General features: G+C 45.1%; 3 protein-coding genes across 4 annotated transcripts in view; all 3 read right to left on the bottom strand.

The window, feature by feature from the left end:
• The window catches only part of LOC147302844 (protein NLRC3-like), a 127960-nt gene that overhangs the window by 38351 nt on the left and 67981 nt on the right, over window positions 1-21628 (bottom strand). The gene's annotated exons all lie outside the window — the stretch shown is intronic.
• LOC147302846 (uncharacterized) lies at window positions 3828-6654 on the bottom strand. The gene is made up of 6 exons (XM_086282786.1): window positions 6434-6654; window positions 6241-6312; window positions 6023-6141; window positions 5879-5939; window positions 5694-5788; window positions 3828-5257 (listed from the first exon to the last, which is right to left on the bottom strand). The coding sequence occupies exons 1-6, from the start codon at window positions 6467-6469 to the stop codon at window positions 4276-4278; spliced, it is 1365 nt and encodes a 454-aa protein (XP_086138912.1). The 5' UTR covers window positions 6470-6654; the 3' UTR covers window positions 3828-4275.
• Window positions 15036-18205, bottom strand: LOC147302845 (uncharacterized). Its single transcript, XM_086282519.1, has 5 exons — window positions 17980-18205; window positions 17515-17615; window positions 15388-15576; window positions 15246-15285; window positions 15036-15124 (listed from the first exon to the last, which is right to left on the bottom strand). Exons 1-5 carry the CDS (start codon window positions 18203-18205, stop codon window positions 15036-15038), a joined length of 645 nt encoding a protein of 214 aa, XP_086138645.1.

Here is a 21628-nt window from a genome sequence, read left to right as displayed (position 1 = left end):
ACAAACCAGTTCTGGTTCATCCGTTTCATTTAGCGATCCACTTTCGCTCTTCTCATTCTGCGTCATCATCCAATTCCACCTGTGATCTTGTGTCACCATTGCTCTCTGAGCTTTGTGTTGCTTCTTCTGTCACCTGACAAATAGGACATACATGACAATAAGAATAAAATGTGGAGCTGCTTCAGTGTGTCTGTCACTTTGTGCAGATCTTGACTGATCAGTAATGTTTGTAGGCTGAGTGCATTTTTAAAACAAGTTGTGCAAACTGCACTACAAGGTGGAATATTTGCAAAATCATGACTATGACCTATGAATACGTCAGTGCCATTAAGATGAAATTCTTGTGTCACCAACATTTTAACGTTAGGCATATAATTCTAACAGCCTCTGTAAACTAATATCCTGGCTGCTCGAGGCTGCTGTTTTCTCTGACAGCTTCACTTAGATTAGAATTAGAAACGCTGCTCTGAGACTGAGAGAACTAACAGTGCTGCATGTTGTGCTGTTAGTTTCCAAAACACGTTATTCATGGTTACATACAGTTTTAGACTGATGTGGGCCAAAGCCTAGCATAGCCTGCAACGTTATTGTGACGGACACATTTTATGTGTCAGACCCAGGACCCTGAGCAGTTATGGACTAATATTATAATGTATGTATTTTGTATTGCTGTCCCTCGTTCTCCCTGCTTGTAGACGTGTGTGTGTGTGTGTGTGTGTGTGTGTGTGTGTGTGTGTGTGTGTGTGTGTGTGTGTGTGTGTGTGTGTGTGTGTGTGTGGCCCTGGCAGGTGATTGGCCACACCTGCAGCTGATCAGGCCTGTCGGAGGAGCTATTTGAGAGTGTGGTGGAGCTCTCTCCGACGCTGGATCATTGCGTGGCTTCACGTCAGTCTCTCGACCAGTTCCTAGTTTGAGTCTGCTGCATTATTGTGTGTCTGACGGCTTCCTCTCTCTTATGTCCCCAGGAGTTACGGGGAGACGAGAGGACAGCGAGCACGGGGTGCTCATCACGGAGAAGCGGAGACAGGAGCACTAGCACTGGGAAGAGGACACGTCACGGGAGTCGGGAGAGCACGGGATTTATTGTCATGTCTGTCCATCGCTGTAAATAAACGCACTGCTTGTACATAGAGCACCGCGCCTGTGTCCTCCTTCCCTACACCCCCACGGTCTGCCAGCCAGACCGTGACATTATGAGTGAACTTGGCTTTAAGTGACTTACAGGTTTCTCTGAAAAATACTTTCTTATATCCAGGTTCTTCCTCTTTGCTGCCGTCCTCCTCTCCTCCTGGGAGCGCAGGCTTGCCGCTGCTAAAACTCAACGGAGCTCCCTGAAAGGTTCAGCCAATCACATTGGCCATATTTGTCACATGAGGTAGGACTCCAGTACAGGACGTAATTTAACTCTTTCGGCACCGCTGGGTGAATGAGACGTTGACAGATCTTTTTTTTTCTTCTTTCTATCAGGTTTGCTTTTCTTTACTCGAAGAGATCAAATTATTGGTGAGGACAATTCAATAATCGCTGGATATTGGTGGGGACATGTCCCCTCCGTCCATGCCAAATCGACGCCCTTGCCCGAATCGATTCAATCCATGATTCGATTCGATTTGGGGAAATTTTGCCTCAGACAGTCAGCAATATTATAATTTAGATCATACCCCCCCCCCCCCCCCCACACACACACACACACACACAGCCTTATGGGTACAGTAGTCTCCTGCTACACCTCCTTTTAGCTAAAGACATACTTCATAATGACTCACTCAGCTCACAAGAACAGGAATGCAGAGCATTATCAAACGTTAAAATGATACACATCTCTCACTTGTTCACTTACATTTAAACGAAACACATAATTGTAAACATCTCTAACAGCCTAAGCCAGCTTTGAATAGGGCCTGAATGGATAACTTCAGAGAATTACACATCCAATCTTACACGAGGTCTCACCGCTCGACCAGATCTGGTAACAGTCCCTGTTGGTGTGAGGTGGCTCCTATTTCTCCTTAGAAAACCTGTCTGTCTCTACCACATAAGATCTGGGAGCACTGGCAGGTCCAACTACTGCTCCAGTGGTTCCTTCAGTAGTAATCCACACCTTCTGTCCTGACTCTATGTCTGCGGTTGTAGTGTTTTGCCTGCTCACGCCTCCCCTCCTCATCCTTCTCGCGAAAAGCCTGTAGGTCGGGCCACTTTGGCACCAGCTTCGCAGCAGCTTGTGGCAGAGAGGTACGCAGGTGTCTCCCCATGAGCAACTGTGCCGGTGAGAGCCCATGTTCCAGTGGGGTGGCCCTGCACGCTAGCAGTGCTCTGCTGTAGTCACAGTCCTCTCAAGTCTTTAATGGTACGATCAGCGCGTTCTGCCTCCCCGTTGGCTTGGGGGTACCTGGGGCTGCTCGTTTCATGTGTGAACTGGTACTCTTTAGCAAAGTGCTTGAACTGCATGTCTTGCAAAGGCCTCTTTTATAGCATTAATAGTGACCTCTGCTGTTGTGTCTCTCAGTTCACCAAGTACCACGACCAGATTTGGTGTGTGGTAGTAACAGGCAAATGAACTTCTTTTTTTTTAATGATTTGAATATATATGAATGCTTGTGCATAAATACACAAACAATACACATATGCTTTCATGCTTTCAATTGTGTAATTTACGTGATCTAGGTCAGCGGTCTCCAACCTTTTTTGCACCACCGACCGGTTTATGCCCGACAATATTTTCACGGACCGGCCTTTAAGGTGTCGCGGATAAATACAACAAAATAAAACTAGTACCGGTACCGAAAAAGAAGATTTATTCATAACACACGTGAAAAGACCCAGGAAAACCGAGTTAATGATAAAAACGATAATAAAATAACGCTGAAAAGCGATAAAAACCCTGAAAACCAGACATTTCACACCTGAGCCTCAACTCTCGCGGCCCGGTACCAAACGACTCACGGACCGGTACCAGTCCGAGGCCCGGGGGTTGGGGACCGCTGTTCTAGGTAGCTCTGTTTTGGAAGTTCAGTTCAAGCTAGAAATGTGCTTTGGAGTTTGTACGTGTTTTGTCTCTAGGGGCCACCACATATATTTCTATTTACATTCAGGTGACAGCAATCCATGGATGGTTTCGACATGCAAGAGGATATTTTCCCCGGTGCCCAGCGGGAGAAGACACTGCTTGCGATGTCGATGAGGTCCTGTGGCCAGACCCCAACAGACGGCGGGATCCATGAGCCCACGTATGCACAATTGTCATGATTTTTTGTGTGTACAGTATAGTGTTTTTTCTATTACTGTATTATGTTTGTGTTTTGCTTTATCTGAATTGATGGTGCTGCAGTGGACAATATTGAGTAGGCCTATTTGCTTTTTTTGGTTGTTTGTGTCTCCTGAAAATGTGCCTTCAGAATAAACAATGACAATGAAAGACTGCAGTGTTTTATATGAAGTAGACTAGTGTGTCCCCCTGATCTGATCTGCATGTGATGCAAGTATGTGTCATTTTGTCAACAGAGTTACATCTTGACAGAGGAATGTTAGGTTTTGACAGCAGAGTTTCAGTTTGGCACAGATGTGAATGGTATATTTTGATGTGTCATGTTTACTTGTGTTTAGAGTTTTGGCACAATGAGCGACGTTTTGCAAAATGTGTTCAAGCAACGGGCAAAAACTGTAACATGTTTTTCACCAAAGATTTCAGCAATTATAAAAATTCAACTCAAGCTATTCAGCTATTAGCATTCACACTGCATTTTCTACAGGAAGTACATTTTATATACCAGTTTCAGTTCAAAGTGCATTAAAAATAATAAATAATTATTAAAAATAATACCATCAATATGTTACTGCACTACACTTACTGGACTTGTGGAAGTATTTTGAGAACCATAAGAGATTCTTACAAATGTTTGAAAGAAAAAAAATCTTTAACATAGCTGGAGACTCGTGTAGAAATATGAATGAGTTTATAAAGTTTCTGTCATGGTGTGCTGTGACAGGCAGGTAGTAGGACCCAAACACAGGACTCTTACGTGGAATGAAACTTGAATCGGCAGCTTTTATTGCTGGAAACTCAGGTGGACTCAAGAAACTACAAACTAAGAAACAAGAACTAGGAAAACAAATCAGGAACTATGAACAAGAATCAAGTAAAGAACACGGAGGAGAAAAAACACCCAGCCCACTGAAAACTAAAGAAACCCCCAAAAACATGAAGAACAATCATTAAGGAACATATTTACATATTTAGAGTTACTGCAACACCAACACTGGGTCACAGCTTCAGTGTCAGTCGGTGACTTTTGGTCTGCAACAGCAGCAGAACAGACTTCTCAGTCTTTTGAAGAAGCCCTTTTTCTTCTTCTTGATCTGACGGTCTTCGGACTTCATGCTGGCTTCAGGTTCTGGAAAAGGTTCCTCAAAGGGAACATCAGGAACCGGCCCAATTTCAGAACAAGATCCGTTGATCATATGATCTTCACCTTCAACACAGGATTTGGACTCGCCATAGGGTTCCTCACAGGGAGCGTCGGGCTCTGCAACACTTTCTGACAGAGCTCCTTCGATCGTAAGGTCTCGAGTACTCAGACTGGATGCCCTTTCAGAAAGAAGTTCCTCACAGGGAGCGTCGGGCTCTGCAACACTTTCTGACAGAGCTCCTTCGATCGTAAGGTCTCGAGTACTCAGACTGGATGCCCTTTCAGAAAGAAGTTCCTCACAGGGAGCGTCGGGCTCTGCAACACTTTCTGACAGAGCTCCTTCGGCTGGTGGAACATTTGCCACTGAAAGGCCGTCAGAGGAGCGCTCACCATTTGTGCTCTTCACATCAGGACTTGAAGGGGGCTCAAAGATTTCACATATCCGGATCCTTGCTACATCAGCAATGGTCTTCAGCAACAGGGGTGCAAAGTTTGCAACTTGGATAGACAGAATTTCTTCAGGAAATTTCTGTCTAATCTCCGTCAGGATGCTGTCAACCAGATCGTCTCGGATAGAGCGGGTGAAGATGGCCTGTGTTTCCATCGCCGTGAGGCTCTTGGAGACACGATCTAAAGTGGCCTTGGTGACACTGGTGGAGAGGATACTTAGACTCTGGGAGGCCATGTTTAGGAGGGGACGAGGAGGAAGCTCCCAGAAGCCCTGGAGAACGCGGGGAACTACCTCGACTACTACCTCCTGCGCGGTGAGCAGTTTGCTGTTAGGCTGTTCCTGCTGCTTCTTTTTCAGGATTTCAACGTAATCCTTCACCGCGCTGAGGAGTTTAGGTGCTCTGTAGAAAAACATGATAAGAGTTATCTGTTAAACATATTCAAAGCATCATTTAAATATTGAAACACTGTAGCTGGACTGTTAACCCTGTAACCACCTTTGTATCATACATGAGTTTCTGAGACCTCGATCTCATCAACATGATCAATACTTGCTATAATTTCTAAATGTTGTGGACAAAACTCTTTTTTTAGTCTAAAGTTAACATTGTCGTTAACAAAAAGTTGCCAAAAACACCCAGTGTATCAAATGTGATACAAAAAATAAATACACAATAAAAGTAAATCATACACAACATGACATAGCAAAGAACTCATGTGTGGCTTTTGTTTAAAGGGTTGATAAACATCTCAGTTCCAAAGAATCTGAATTTTCTGGCTGTTTTTTGATGGGTTGGGTCTTACAGGGTTAATAACTGTATGTTACATGTGACTCACTGAAATTTAGGAGGTACGGCCTCTGGGAACTGAAGAAGCAACCTGGCTTCAAATTCAACGTCCCTCATTTTATTGCTGACGTTCACCGCCCACACCTGAAACAGAAAACACATTTACAGTGCGCTTATGTGTAAAGGTTATGTGCACGTAATGAAAAAAAAGTCTTGTGGGTTTTCTCGTCTTACCAGCCTTAGAAGAGGTTTGGCTTCCTCTTCGTCAAAATCCTCTAACTCAAACTCCCACAGCCTTCAAAAGAAAGCAAAGCAGAGGTTTTCTCTCAGCACTTACACGTCATCACAAACAGACTTTCAGGTGTGACAGTAACTCACTGCTCTCTGAGCGTCTCCCTGCTCTTCTCCACCAAAAGATCTCTCAGATCTTCAGCAGTGAGGTTCGGTGGAATTAGATCTTCCTGCTGAAGTCTGAGAAACTCCGTCATTATCGCAACCTAAAAGTAAAGGAGACATTTAATCACCACCACTCTCAGGTCCTCAGAAATGACCTGATATTTTCTGTCAGCTTTGGTTTGCATGAATCTGGGTCTAACCTGAGCCTTGTAGCCCGGAAGATACCAGCAGATCTTTACAGCTGTTTCATAAATCGGTGTGTTGAACAACACCTGTCAAAGAAATAGCAATTTAGTCATTGTTACTTAAAATGATTTTCAGTTTGTCAACTTTTAAAACGACATCAAATTCTTCAAATTACTGAAATGCAGTAAAAGCAAAAGCGTCACATACCCTGATAGGCTTATAGATTCCTTGACTCTTTTCCATTTAAACGTGTTCAAATCAAAGTCAGGAAGAAAAACGTCAACTGCTCTCCAACGATGGCGTACGGGGGATCTGGACCTGAAAATGCTCTCAGCTCGGTGGTCTCGCACAGATGAGCTCTTTTGACAGTCTGATGTTTATTTATGAATGCAGAATTTCTTGAGCAGTCACCATGGAAACTTGATGCAGCTTCATGTTGTTAAATTAAAAGTAAACACTGTGTATTTTGCACTACACTCCACTAAACGTATCATATAAGTAAATAAAGTGTGGGTTAGGTCCCTCCTGTGGAAAGAGCCACACAAACCGATGGATCAGAAAAGACAAAGTCAGCTACAGCATGCCTTTTCATATTATGTGCCTGCTTATCTCCATTTCTTTACAGTAGATGGGAACTTTTGCAGTAAAGCAATGGCTTACAAACAGTGGACCGTGGACTAATGCAGACATCTGAAGCCTGACAGCAGCTGGTATATGCACAGCTTTGGACAAACTGGCCCTTTAAACAGCCCAGAGGAAGAAGAGACCTCTGCGTTATCAGTGCAGCCTAAAGCACAATAATAATAATACTATTAATATGATTTTTAGAGCAATAATGCCCCAAATAATGAAGTCATTAATTACACATCCGTCATGCTTCACAGGAGGTCAGGAGTGACCGATGAACGTGATGCTACATTAGTGTCTGTCCTATGAGTTCAGCAGGAGGAGGTGAACCCACAGCTGGGACCAGTTCCCTAGTGGGTCCAGTATCATACTTGTGTTCATCCTGGTCTGAACCTGGTCAGAAGAACTGACTTCACTTTTGAAAATTCAATACTTTTTTTTTTTTTTTTTTTTTTTTTTAAATGACATCAGAAACAGCAGTATGCGACATTACGTGATGGCAGAGCTTCAGTTCATCCTTTGTCATTTTTTTTTTTTTTTTTTTTTTTTTTTTAATAAATAGGACAGGGGGAATGAATGAGAGAGAGAGGGGGAGAGAAAGAAAGAAAACCAAAGGGGAGAAGAGACGGTGAGAAGGGGGGGGAAGAGAGAGAGAAAAAAAAAAGAACTCCTGGGTCACCTGTATGGAGAAAAAAAACAAACAAACAAACAAACAAAAACAAGCAGAGGAGACAGCAAACAACAAAGAGCAACATAATAATAGAGAAAACAAAGCACCATCACAATAAACTAGCTAGTCATAGATATCAGTATTTACTAAGTAATAAACGATATTGTGCAGCACGCAAGATAGACAGCGCACAGTGTGCTTTGAGGCAGCAGCCAAGAAAGCTTTAGTCCGCGTCTGTGAATACCCATGTGTACACCTGTGTGCATACCTGTGTGGATCAGCATGCTTGCATTCCAAAGGTTTCTCCATGTAATGATCTGCTAGGGAGTGTGGGGGGGCCACAGCCCCGTCCTCCAGGGTGTGAAGCGGGTATGGAGGAGATCAAAACTCCAGACATCCAGAGGCCCCCAGAACACAAGAGACCATGGAAGACCAACAGAGGGGCAGCCGCGCCACTGTCCCAGTAAGAGCTGAGGAGAGTCCCAGATGAGGGCTCGCCCAGCAGCCGCGGAGCAGAAGTCAGGGGGAGTTGCAGTGACGCGCCCGTGAGCTCCGCCGGCCCCCAGCTGCGCCTGAGTGACCGAGCCCTAGGCCGAGAGGCCGGGGGCACCCCACCTCCAAAGGGGCCCGAGCGAGCCCCAGGCCCCAGGCCCCGACAAGCGGCCGCCAAGGAGTGAGCCGGTGTGTACCCGGACGCCCACCCCCAGACACAAAGAACCACCAACACACCGACACCTGAGGGAGTCCGCCACCGGCAGGGGAAGTGGTGGTGGGTGGAGATAGGCCTCCAAACCTTGGAGGGCCTGAGATGTCCCCAGAGAGGTGGCATCTGATACCCAACCTGACATATAGACACAGACATACAGGCACACACAGACACAAACATCCATTCCCACCCTCATGCTCTCATATGCACTCACTCCACACTCAACCAACGTGGAGACAGACATAAAGAGACGCTGTACACACAATCACACTCCCCAAGCGTACTCTACAAACCGGGTCTAGGTACCCTTGCCCCTGGAGGGGGGAATTGCACCCAGACCCAGGTGGTGTTACCCTTTTCCCTGCGGTGGGGAGAGGCAGACCACCCCGACTCCGCAGTAGCAGGGAGGCCCCACACCCCAGACCGCAGTCGGACGGCCAACTCCTCCTACTAGCCCTCCCGCTCCAGCAGGCCGCAGAGAATGGGGGTGGGAGAAGACTCCAAACCTCCCTCCACCCGCTCATTGTAGTGTTGATGCATATGTGTTCTAAGGTGCAATTAAAACCCAGGAGGGCATGGAGCTACCTGCCAAGGAGCAGCAGGTAAGCGCATAGTCCCTCCTGCTAACCCTCAATGACTAAGTGTATTTAAAATTGAGAGGTGGGCAACGACGTCAGGGGTGAGGTATACACCCTGATGGTGATTTGGACTCCGTGATTGTGCCCACCCCCAAGATCCTATATGTATGTGTAATGAGAGTGTGAATAATGTGAATGTCTAAGTTGTGGGATAAAATTGAGGCAGAGGCAGCCAGAAGGGGACAGGGGGGGGGGGGGGGGTAGCCTCCTCTGCACCCTGGTGACATACCCCCACTCCAAGGCCCTGCATGTGTGGGTGGTTGTGGAGGAGCGGGAAGAGGGAGGCGGCTGGAGATGGGGAGGGAAGGAAGGGAGGGGCAGGTAACCCCTCCCTGGGGCCTGCTCCCCCGCTGACCCCAGTAGGCACTCCCACCCTCCGCGACCCGCCAGGGAAGGGGGGCCCAGGCCCATCAGACCGGGGCCCAGTGCAGTAGCGCCCCCCGGCTCCACAGAGCCCTGGACAGTCCACCCAACCCCACCACAGAGAAAACTGCACCCACCCCACCAACCACACATCTTCCAGACTACATAAGACGGTAATTGAAAATTCAATACTTATAAAAGGTAACCCCAAACAGTCTACAACGGCTGTTTTCTGTCCACCGAAGCAAATTTGATTGACGAGGTTTTTGTACCTTCACTTCTCCAAAAAGCAAATAAAGAGATTAAACAAAGATTTACTGAACGACCGTCAGAATTCCCAGAGCTAACGTAGATCGCTTTATGCTCTTGAGTCAGGAGGGATAAGAAAAGTGACTGCAAACATTGTGGAACGATTCATAGCGTTTGATTGCTTGTGTGAATGTATTAAACAGGAAACCAGGAGCTGCAGAAACCCAGTAATGCTGAAGACGCATGCGTGTGCGTTTATTACAGGTTTTTCTGAATGCTTAAACCCTAACTGTGATTCTTACAGCACAATTCCTAAAACTACTGATACTTATAGCAAAACCACTCACTGAGTGTGCAAAACTAAAAGCACAAACACTGCTTTGCACTCAGTTTGCCATTTTGTAACACACACTTTGCAAACCTGTAGCTACAATCCACTGCACAGCACTCTTTTTGCAGAACTGTAAACACAACTCACTGCTTTGCACTCAATTTCCAAATGATCAACGCACTCCTAGCAAAACTATACACATTTATGGCCATTATTTACACTATTTTGTCAACTGTCTGGCACACTGCCACATGTGAAAGCTTTTTTAGATAATTAGTTCACTTTGCAATCAGCCTAAGCACTATGATACAGGTAAGCTCTGTGTGTGGAGTACAATGGAGGGAGCAGGAAGAGTGAGAGGAGGCCGAGGAAGAGGACGTGGAGGTGAAGAAGTAGGATGAAGAGGACGACAAGGACAAGGAGGAGCAAGAGGAGGACGAGGAGGGGGGAGAGGACGGGTAAGAAGAGTAAGAAATAGAATTGCTGATGACATCAGAGCTACAATAGTGGACCATGTCATCAACCGTGGAGTGACCCTGAGGGAAGCTGACCAACGGTTTTTTTTGGTTTTTCTCAAACTTAAGTAACTGAAACCTTTCATTGAACTACAGCAGAAACAGATTGGAAATGCCAAGTTATTCTAACACTAGTGGACTTGTTAAACAAAACATTTGTTTCACTTCTTTCTCAACATGCAGCACCATTAAGAACAGTGGACCAGCATAGTTGGTCTGCATGAGCACACTTACTGCAACAGTTGTACATGCTGAAACTGGTTGCTGGCAGCTGATGTGAAGAAATGTCTGGACACATCAAAAGTTTTCTTTTTCATTTTTTCCCTCCCTTGGATAACATACACATGGCAAATAAAAACATGTAACTAGGGTGACGTGAAGTGTGTATCATCAGGTTTAACTAAAATATAATGAGGCTGTCCATCTGTGAAGTAATTGTTCCTTCAAAAACCACTGTGACAACAGATTTTATTTCATTCATTTGATGGTTTTCTATTCTGTATACTGGAACTTTTTAATAGCCCCCCTGTCCACACATCCTTGACATGAGACTTTCTGCAGAGTTGCACATGATGAATGCACACAAAACTTAAAGTGTTGCTGTCATATTTTTTTGGATGTGGTTTGTTGTCATAATCAAGAACGTGTCTTATTTTTTTATTTGTTTTGTTGCTGATCGGCCATTGGACTGCTGAGCCTGCAGTGAACAGCCAGTCACTGACTCTTGATGCTAGAGCAAGGACAACTGAGCTCTCTCTCTCTCTCTCTCTCTCTCTCTCTCTCTTTTAAATAAATAATACGTTCGAGCTGTTTATGTTTTTGACTTGTTATGGACTATGACTGGCAATGGGAGGGCTGGCGGACTCATATTATGGAGGTGGAGGGTAGACACATTTTGTGTGCAAGAGACCACATACTACAGTGGTGATTGACACAGACTTCAATGGACATTTAGGTGAAGGGAACAGAGGTTATGAGGTGTTGGGTAGGTGTGGTGTTTAGGAGAGAAATCTAGAAAGACAGATGTGGGGCAGATTTTCCAAGTGGAAATGGCCGTGGTGCACACATACTTCAAGAACAGGGAGGAACTTGTAGAAATATATGAAAGTGGAGGAAGCTGCACACAGGGCAACTAAATATTATGCAGAAGGTGAAATCAAAAAGACAGGAGACAAGGAGGTGTCAGGGAGAATGCAGCTATGCAGCATCAAATGGTAGTTTGAAGGATGAGTTTGGACATCAAGAAGAGGAAGTGAGTGAAGGCAGAGACATGCAGGAGTATAAACAGGCTCTGGGTAGTAGGGAAGACTTACCAGATGGCTGGGATAGTACAGCTTTATTGAGATAAACTGCCAAGAAGGGGTTTGACGTCTTCTCTGCACAGAAGAAAGGGAAAAAAGAAAAGTGATTTTGAAAGTATTTGAAGGAAGAGATTTACAAAGAAAAAGAAGTGTAGTTAGCGAAATGAAGAAAATAGACCAAGAAACTGGGAGGCGAGGCATGTAGCAGAAAGAGGTGACAAAGGAAAAGGCTCAGTGCCACGTATGTGAAGCTGGACCCCAAGGAAATGAGGGAATGAGACTTGCTAGGCAGAGAGTGAGTTTGAATGGATGTTCAAACCCCCCAAAAAAAAGATATATTCACATAACATAGATTGAAAGAAGCTGCAGGTGGCACAGCAGCTTTAATGTCTTCCAGACAGGAAGTTTTGGAAAGAAATATCATCATTTCCCAGATTTTACTATCTTAGTGTTCTGTAACAAAATCACTGTTGTGCGCATGGTGTTAGAGATGATGATGATTACAAACAAACTTAATGTGCTAGTCGTGCTTTTCTTGAGGGATTTGTCCTTCGACCAGTTTTCATGTCATTGGAATCATTTGTATTCACTGATTCTGGCACTTATTTCATCAAACCAAACTCCAAGTAAATACTTTCGGCTTTTTGGTTTTGTCAAACGAACTAATGTAAAGAATGCCTGGCTGTGCACTACACCACGCAGTGGGAATTTGTCTTCTCCAGTTAAATTCAGGATTAACTTGCTTTATAACACAGACCTCAAAAGTAACCGTTATAACCCCAAACACAAGAAAATGTGATCTACAGCACAGTGAGAACTGGCAACGCTTATCTGGAGGGGTCAGAGTGAATGAACTGGACACCTGTAGAAGCAGGATTTGATTTCCACTGATTTCCTTTCCGATCCGATACCAAGTAAAATTCAGGGTGGTATCGACGATACTGATCTGATACGATACTCTGAACAAAAACTTATTTTTTTTACTCTATCTTTTATTTTATCTCAAATTATAGCGTCGTAATGATCACAGGACATCAGATTACTTGTTCTTATCACTTAATGATGCAGAATTATCATATAGAAATGAAAAACCTGAAGTTGTGGCTATTTGTTGCCTGCCTGCAGCATTAAAGGACTCTGTGAGAGACGTCTGTCTCGCCCTGGCAGCACCTCTCCCTCTCCTCCTCTTCAGTTCGCCTCAACATACGCTCGTCATATTCTGTGATATGATTCACTCTGAGGTGTTTGACCAGGTCAGCGGTGTTACCACAACACCTCACATTCTTGCCACATGTATGGCAAACCACGTCTCAGCTGTTCGTGGAGGTAAAATACGTCTGCACATGACTCTGTTTACGCTCAGCCATTGTTGTGAGTGTGCACGCCAAGGGGCCGGACACAATGACGGGTATCGGAGGAATCGATATTTCAGTATCGATCCGCACATCACTAGTTGAGATACGTTTTAAAGTAGTCCAAAAAACAAATGCATATTTTCCCGAACCACTGTTCCTTGACTAAGGTGGGTAACGTGATGAGGTCAAGGAAGGGTGTGACGGAGATTTGATTGAAAAACTTGCAATTGTCGTCCGTTAAAGTTTCACGTTGGCTTTTTCATCTTGAAAGCCCTCTCTGCTCGTGTCCAACCCGTGTGAACAATCACAGATGTGAGAAATGTAAACAAACCGTCCGCAGAACGCTGATCAGGTTATTTTAAGCGCAAGAAAACAAAAACGTTGCGCTCACCGTCGGCGTCACGGACGAGGCCTGGGGGTCCGGGCCCGTCCACAAAGGTCATTGTAACACAAATCATACGATTGCTAATGAAAATGCTATAAAGCTACATCGCAGATAAGTCTCTGGAGTAACAATCAAGGCCATGTTAGTTATTTGATGAATAGTATCTGTGCCACTCATGGCGCATGACTGAGGAGGACGTTGACCTCTGCAAGTCAGGAAAGTCTGCTGCTCATTGTATAAATATGAGATTTTTTTCAAAAACCAGCCATCATCTCGGGAGGCTGACTCCAAAGTACCATCTCACTTCAAACTTGCAAAACAAGTCGAGTCGATGCGAGCGCACTGCTTGTTTCTAGTTAGTCTTTAAGGATGACAGCATTAGTCTGCTCCTTTGTATGAAAGAAAGTGAGTCGAGTCCATGTGGTCTGGCACCCACCCACATTTCTCTGCTAGTGATCCATGAGGACTCCACCTTGTTGCCAGTTCTCTTGTGTGGAAGCTTCAGGAAATGACAGCTTCACTCTGACGTGTGTGAGCTGTGTGAGGTCTGTGGTTAGAAGTTTACAGTGTTTGCTCTTTGTGTCGTCTGTAATATGCTCTATGGCTTTAAAAAAATGGCCACATGTTTCTGTAGCTGAATTTGTCCATCTCTGACCTTCTGAGACTGTATTTTCAAACAGGGACGTTCTGACTTTTCTTCACCTTGTACTTCATTCTGCAAATGTTTTATACTCTATTAGAGTTATTACATTATTCTGTTATGCTATAAAATCAACCCCCATATAAGATCGTACTTAAGAAATACATTTAAAAAACCTTCCTGTGCAAATAACCCAAGTTATCTAGAAGAAATAAAAACTGCACCGCAAACCAAACTCAGGTGTTCGACCTGTTGAGCTCGGGAAACTAACTGGTGTTTCATTTTAGTGAGTGCTTTGTTAGATTCCTTCATTTGAACCAAATGAAGTTGATTAAAGTTGATGCATTGATGTGTTTGAAGTGTTTTGTTAGTTGCGATGGATCTCCTGCTGTCTTTTTTCCTCATTATTAAAAGAGGATTTCTTTGAATTTCAAACATCCATTTCCTGTTTATCTGGTCCCGGGTCACAGGTGCAGCAGTCTAAGCAGAGAATCCCAGACCTCCCTAAACAACCACTTCCTCCAGCATATCCAGGACAATACTGAGGCATTCCCAGGCCTGCTGAGAGATATAACCTCTCTAGTGTGTCCTGGGTCTGCCCTGGAGACTCCTCCTCATGGGACAGGCCCCAAACACCTCACCCAGGATATTTTTAATGAAAACATCACAAATAAGTCGTCAGGTCTGATGGTCACATTTGTGAGATTCAACCACCATAAAGCAGAGATCACACAGGACACACTGTGTAACACTCAGCTCAGGTGTGTTCAGGACATTTGCTTGGAAGAAGCCGTCTGTGGATAAATCCTGCTCTCCACCTCAGCTGTCAGGTTTATCCAGAGAGCGGCCGTCCTGACTTCCAGCAGCCCCACAGTCCTCGTTTCTAATAAACTGGCATCACTGAAATGAACTGTCTGCCTCGCTGTTCAATAATCTGCTCTTTGCCAATTTCCCAGCAGAAGCTTCCACTCATATCAGCATTTTTCTGTGATTCTCACATTAACTAAACATAAAAAGCTGAAGCCAACCTCAGAGTTCCCCGTAGTGAGGAAGAGTTTCCTCTGAGCCACAGCTGAGTTTGATGCGTCCACAAAGGAAGACTGACGGGAGGACAGACTCTGGGAGAAAGGCAGATATTAAAAGATATGAATACAAAGTACGGTGCAACAAACAGGACAGCAGATTATGAAGAGCGGTTAGACCTTCATGTGTCAGTCATTGAAATGTGATCAAAGTTACCTGTTTGACATCCTGATAGAAGAAAATCAGCTTCTTGGATCTGTTTGCAGCAAAGAATTCATGGATCAGACTGAACTGGAAGAATCAGACATTAATGACTCAAAGGTTCAACTCTGAGGAAGGATCACGTCTCTGAACTTACTCTGTCATCAGAGACGATGGCGTCTTCCACCGCCGCCTCCTCCAGGCTGCCGGCGTCTGCCAGCCTGCTCATCAGGTATTTATGTCGGGCATCCAGAGCTGCCCGCCGTTCCTCCTTCACGGCTCTCGCCTGTTTGGCTACTTCTCTCCTCGCCTCATTGGACAGCAGCATCGTCCTTTTACCAGACACCTGGAGAAACATCAGCTCAGTCTACAGACGCAGAGACCAGTGAGAGCTTGGCCCAAACATCTGCAGGTTTCTGAGGACCACGTTTGACCCTGACTGGAGGCATCGATTCTGAGTGTGACTGCCTAAACTGAGCTACTGTCCCCCCTCCACTGAGACGTTGTCCTGTGATGTGTCATGGGGGGAAGTGTTCCTCACGGTTGGACTCGTGAGAAGTTCAGTCAGTTTATTCAAACTTTAAAAAGACGCATTTTCAGTCTCTGGATTTCAGCAGAAACTAATGTGAACACAGCACTTTTTGATTGAGTATAAAAGGATGAAAGAGTCAGTGATTAGTAACATTGTTGCTGACTGATGCTGTTGTAGAGCTGTCTTTGGATCCTCACCTTCCTGGAAGCCTTCCCTGGATTGCTCATATATCATTAACTTGTTTGTGTTCAGTAGAATCAGGTGTTGTGGATGCAGGTCGTAGCTGTGTGAGGCCTGTACAGTCAGCGCTGTGTGAGCGCTGTGTAACGTTAGCTTAGACTTCTTTCTGTTGTTATCATCCTTCAGGTTAATGTTGTTTTCATTATGCATCACAGGAAGTGTGGGTGGCTGTTAGCCTCACAGCTCATGGAGAGTTGCTGCTGCTCTGCCTCCTTTTTGATGTTTCTGCTCTTTGTGGCTTTGTGTTACTTTGTGTCGTGTCTGAAACAAAGTGAGTCCATGTTACTAACTGTAGTCGGCTCTCTGTCTCGTGCACAGCTGACTGTTGTCTGAATGAAAGTGTTTTTGTACTTTGTGTAATCTGTTGGGTCTTTGAGCCCTTTTTAAACAGCATATGAGCCATATGTATGTGTGTATATGAAAGGTTGTTTGTAATACATCAAATTGTTGCTTATTCTAGAGCTGCTGCTGTGCCTGATTGGTCTACTCGCTCGAAACTGAAGGTTGACTTGATTCTTTTGGTTTTTTACATTTTGTCAATAAACCAACTTCTTTATGATTTGAACGGCGTCTCTGACGTGTCACAGGCCTGTCAGCTTTCTTGGTGATTGGTATAGATTTGAGCTTCATGCTCTGGCTGTTGTTGGGTTTTCCTCTTTCATATTAAAGCTTTTGTCCTACATTTGGCTCTAAAGTCTAATTCTAATCCCAGCACTGTGTCTGGGTGTGTGATGCTTGTTTTCCTGCTCTTTCTCATGAAACAGTCACAACATTCTCAGTCCAACTTTCACTCTTTGCTGCGTTTGCTGCAGCTGCAGTGAACATGGTGCCGTTTGCCTTTAAGAAAGTTGTGCACAAAGGCTTTTTCTCTAGCAGACAGCTGTGTGGCTAAAAGTCAGATCATTTTTTACCACCTCAGTCACACTGGACTGAAACAAGAGTGAAACTAGGAAGAATCAGAGTTTGTCCAGTGACTGCACTGATTTTCTTCATATTCACAAACTGATTCTAAGTAGTTGCATCAGCTAATCACCCGGACACTGAGTGTCCAACACGCTCCCTGAAGGGAAACGATTACATCCTCCAAACAATCACAATCTGTCTCTGAACGACTGGAATTATTCTCTGATTTGTCAATAACTGGAGTTTATCAATGCAGACACGCTGCCAACATGATGAAGTCAGTCTGAGTCGCATCTCTTTGGCTAACTTAACTCAAGTGGTTGCCGACTATTCTGGTTCTATTCCCATATAACAGCAGGGTTGCTGAGCACCTCTGTCACTCTGCACTTATGTTCCCAGTTCTCTTTTGTGGAGGAATTTTCCAGGAATTCCTGGGACCAGCTTTCCATGAGAGACCCGATCAGGAGCGACTGTCCTGGACACTCCCAGCATCACAGGGACTCACAAACCCGTCTACCACAGTGAGAAGACTGATGGTCACAGGCCCACATGTAGCTTTAGATCACACGTGTGCACTTCCTGTGGTCACTGCTGTAACTCTAGACTCACCGAGGGGCCAGTGGTTGGTGAGGCAGCAGCAGCTGAAGTCATGTGACTAATGGCTCTCAGCTTCTGTCCTCCTGTTCGCCGGTGTCCTTCACCTGTCACACCTGGTCAAGAAAGAGTGAGAATGTTCAGAGCTTTAATGGAAAAGAATATTATTACATATAAAAGGCCTCTAACAAGTATTGTAGTGTTAATCAGGATGAAGTCCATCATGAACACTTCAGAGTGGTTCAGACAGTCGGTGTTTCATCCACAGAGCCTCCAGTCTGCATATCAAAGTATCCTGAGGAATGACAGTGAAGCCCGAGTTCCCCTCATTACATTCATGTGTGTGACTGTGAGGAAAAGGTGATTGTATGAACGTGTGTGAGCGAGTGAATGAGGCTTGTATCAGAGTGGAGATAATGTCAGCGGCACAAGCTGGACGCTGCAGGTGTCACATGTGAATCTGTGCATCAGTGTCTGCACCTTTGTGGAGGTGAAGCTCAGGAGGTTTGGATTTGTTCAAAGCTCTGTCTGCTCCATCTTTCTTTCCCTCAGGCCTCTCCAGATCAGGAAGGAGGTCCTGTTCTCCTTCTCCCTCCTGGATTTCTGGATCCAGGGAAGGATCAAAGTCTCTCAGCCCAGCATCAGAGCTTCTGGCTGGGGGAGGACTGGAAGTTTCAGCTGGAGGCTGAGAGCCTGGATCTGCCATCTGAGTCACAATTCAAATATTCTCAGCAATGTCAAAAAGCAACAGAAAGGTGCCATTTTCATGAGCAGTGGGTTATCCAGCAGTTTGATTCATGTCAGCAGCATTTAGTTTGTAACTGCTGACTCACCTCTGGCTGTGTCCTGCTCTCAGGGTCACAGTGGACACTGTACCTTTGACCGAAGCTGCAAAGACAGTCAGCAGGGGTCTGGATGCATTCAGCACCACGTCCTTGTTGGGCAGACACCTTCAGTGACAGGACAGACAGTCCAAAGTAAGGAGACGTGGGACACAGTGAAGACACAGAAACAGAAACCAGAACTATAATCACAAAACAAACTCAGAAACATAAAGAGTGAATCAGCTGATTCAGTGTTTGTGACAAAAACATGGATCCTGGTTAATAACTTTTATTTGTTTGTTTCTGTATTATTTTGTGTATCGTTCTTATGAGCTGTTGTTTTGTCAGTGAAATATTATTTCATTGTTTTAAGCTTTTTGTTGACTTTGAAGTGCTTAAGTTGATATTTTTGAACATTTAATTTGTTCGATTATTGTCGAGTCGATAAAACTGTCAAACGCACAGCTGCTTCCAGCACGGCCGGAGGAGAGGTGGCCGAGCAGACGCACAACACACACAGCTCACAGGTTTGCATTTCTAGATATTGCAGATGTTGCAGAAATCGAGAGTAAAGAACTCAGAGATCCAGCGCTGTCTCCTGCCCCTTATTTATACACCACAACACAACGACAGGCGTAACTCACACAAACGGGTAACATGAGGCTCAGATGCTTTGGACGTGTTCACATATACTGGACACAGAATGATGAAGATGGAGCTGCAGGAAGGAGGAAAAGAGGAAAAACACAGAAAAGATTCACAGATGTGGTGAAAAAGGACACGACAGCTTCTGTTTGTTAGTTTGGTTTTTCTTTATTTGGTAAAGATTCAGAAATAAAGAGAAGATCACATGTTTGAATATTATATTAACGTTCTGTAATTACAACAAGTTGTAAAATCTTTCCAGAGTGAGACAGAGACTGTGCAGAGACTGTAGAAGGACAGAGCAGCAGCAGAGCAGTCCAGATACACTGATGATCCTCTGTCAGATCCAGAGGGACACACAGGGCTGATGCTGGACTCTACATTGTGTCTGACAGTGGAGCTGTTCTCAGAGCAGTTCACTCTGCAGCACTGACAGTCATCTGCACTTCATTCCTCTGTCAGTCACTGCTGGATGAAGCTCTCCTCTCCACCTCCCAGTAACATGGCCCAGTCAGAGCGTCTCTACACACAAGCTGCTGCTGCTTCAACCTCTCTGGATCATCAGGACACAGCTGCTCCTCTCTCAGCACACACACCGTCCTGTTTACCATCATCACCTCCACCTGCAGAGAGAAGGAGGAAGAGCAGAGGAGATAAACGAGTGTTTCCAGAGACTCTTCATCAGCTGTCAGTCAGTGATGCAGCACATCCAGTATAAAGAGCAGCAGGGACGTCAGTGCTGGGACTGTACTAGGACTCATTGTTGCTTCACTTTTTCTAATCTTTGGATTTTTATTGAAGTTGCTGAAAATGTTTTTCCCTCCTAGTTTGAGTTTGGACTTTCATTCATTAGAAGAACCTTGGTGTGTCCACTCTGAGCTCTGTAGGAACCCCAACAACAAGCCCAACAATCCAGATGGACGGTTCCAGCTGTTAACTGGAGGAATTCCATCCAAACATCTGCTCTCACTAAATTCTTCCTCACCTACAGACTGTGTTCTTCACTGCTTTAAACTTGGAAATCAATGCAGTCATTGGTCTGCGTGCTGCTTTGTTCAGAGAGCTGATTGGCTGTTGACAGTGTTTGATCAGAGCGTGTCAGCCGTTACTATGGTGACCATAAAGGTGAGAAACAGGAAGTGTTTGTGTCCAATCCTGAAGCCTGTCACCGTTCTCCTCTCACAGCTTCACTGAGAAGCTGCAGCTTTACAGGAAACACTGGATCTTTGTTTCATACTGACTGTGTTTAGTACAATACTGCTGACAGCACCACCCACTCACTCCATCACTCTACTGACCACAGAGTCTCCAGTCTGTAGTCTGGACTCTGCTGAAGATCAGACAGCTGCTTCACATCTGGATCCTGCAGGTTGTAGTTGCATCTCAGGTACAGCTGTCTCAGATGGGAGGGGTTGGACTTCAGTGCTGCTGCCAGATAATCACAGCTGATCTTTGACAAACCACAGTCCCTCAATCTGTATAAAGAATGGTAAATGGTAAATGGCCTGTATTTATATAGCGCTTTACTAGTCCCTAAGGACCCCAAAGCGCTTTACATATCCAGTCATCCACCCATTCACGCACACATTCACACACTGGTGATGGCAAGCTACATTGTAGCCACAGCCACCCTGGGGCGCACTGACAGAGGCGAGGCTGCCGGACACTGGCGCCACCGGGCCCTCTGACCACCACCAGTAGGCAACGGGTGAAGTGTCTTGCCCAAGGACACAACGACCGAGACTGTCCAAGTCGGGGCTCGAACCGGCAACCTTCCGATTACAAGGCGAACTCCCAACTCTTGAGCCACGATCCACGAGCCACATGAAAGATGTAAGTTTATTAGACAAAGTGCTTGAAATCATTCAGTGTTTCATCATCTGTTCAGAGCTGAAGAAGGTTCAGAATGTAGAAGTTTAGAAAATGGAAACTCCAAACAGCTGAAGCCAACAGGAAGCAGCTTCAAACAGGAAACTGTGCAGAGTTTCAGACTATATGTCCTGATGCAGCCAGTTGGATTTTGGAGATTTGAATCTCTGTTCTGTGACTAAGTCCTTGAATCATTTCTTCCAGTTGGTCCAACAAGACAGACTAAGTATTGGACATGTGTTGTGGCTCCATCAGGGGAGCTTCTAAATGTGATGTGATGGCCCCTCTGGGTCTGTCAGGTCACAGCACTGAAGAGAGCTCAAACTGGGCACACAGCTGTTCCAGTCTGGACCAAAGACTCTATACTGGGACTGAGGGACTGCTTTGACTGCACCCACTGGGACTTTTGAAAGGCTCATGTTCTCACTTAGATCATCGATTTCTACTGACATTTCTTTCTGGGAAAAATGGGGATTACTTTGGAAACAGGAAGTATTTTCCCCAATAAGCAGCCCTGGATTAGTAAATCACTCCAACATGTTCTCAGGCAGAAGAAGCTGTCTTGTTATGAGGGAGAGAAGAAAAAGATTGAGGCACAGAAACCTGTTGAAAGAGAGATAAAGCAGCTAAAATCAGGTGTAAAAGTAAAGCAGAGGATGAGCTGAATAAAGGACACTCAAGGCTGGCTTGGAAAGGAATGAAGTCCATGGTGGGGATGCAGAACAAGGAGCAAAGATGAATGTGATGCTGAATCAGCAGAAGACTTGGACTCATTTGATTCCAGCTTTGAT

The sequence above is a fragment of the Aulonocara sp. 'chitande type north' Nkhata Bay genome, linkage group LG23 (assembly GCF_057382095.1).
Source record: "Aulonocara sp. 'chitande type north' Nkhata Bay isolate Kocher_YH1m ecotype deep benthic linkage group LG23, A_spYH_male_GT1.1, whole genome shotgun sequence".
NCBI lineage: Eukaryota > Metazoa > Chordata > Actinopteri > Cichliformes > Cichlidae > Aulonocara > Aulonocara sp. 'chitande type north' Nkhata Bay.
The sequence above is the reverse complement of the archived record's forward strand: the minus strand, read 5'-3'. Positions and strand labels throughout refer to the sequence as shown.

Coding starts and splice junctions, on each gene's coding strand:
- LOC147302846 (XM_086282786.1), bottom strand. CDS start 6,469: ATGGAAAAGAGTCAAGGAATCTATAAGCCTATCAGG. Junction 6,142..6,240: donor TTCCGGGCTACAAGGCTCAG/GTTAGACCCAGA, acceptor CTTTACTTTTAG/GTTGCGATAATGACGGAGTT. Junction 5,789..5,878: donor CCAAACCTCTTCTAAGGCTG/GTAAGACGAGAA, acceptor TTTCTGTTTCAG/GTGTGGGCGGTGAACGTCAG.
- LOC147302845 (XM_086282519.1), bottom strand. CDS start 18,205: ATGGCAGATCCAGGCTCTCAGCCTCCAGCTGAAACTTCCAGTCCTCCC. Junction 17,616..17,979: donor TGAGCTTCACCTCCACAAAG/GTGCAGACACTG, acceptor TTTCTTGACCAG/GTGTGACAGGTGAAGGACAC. Junction 15,577..17,514: donor CACCAACCACTGGCCCCTCG/GTGAGTCTAGAG, acceptor ATGTTTCTCCAG/GTGTCTGGTAAAAGGACGAT.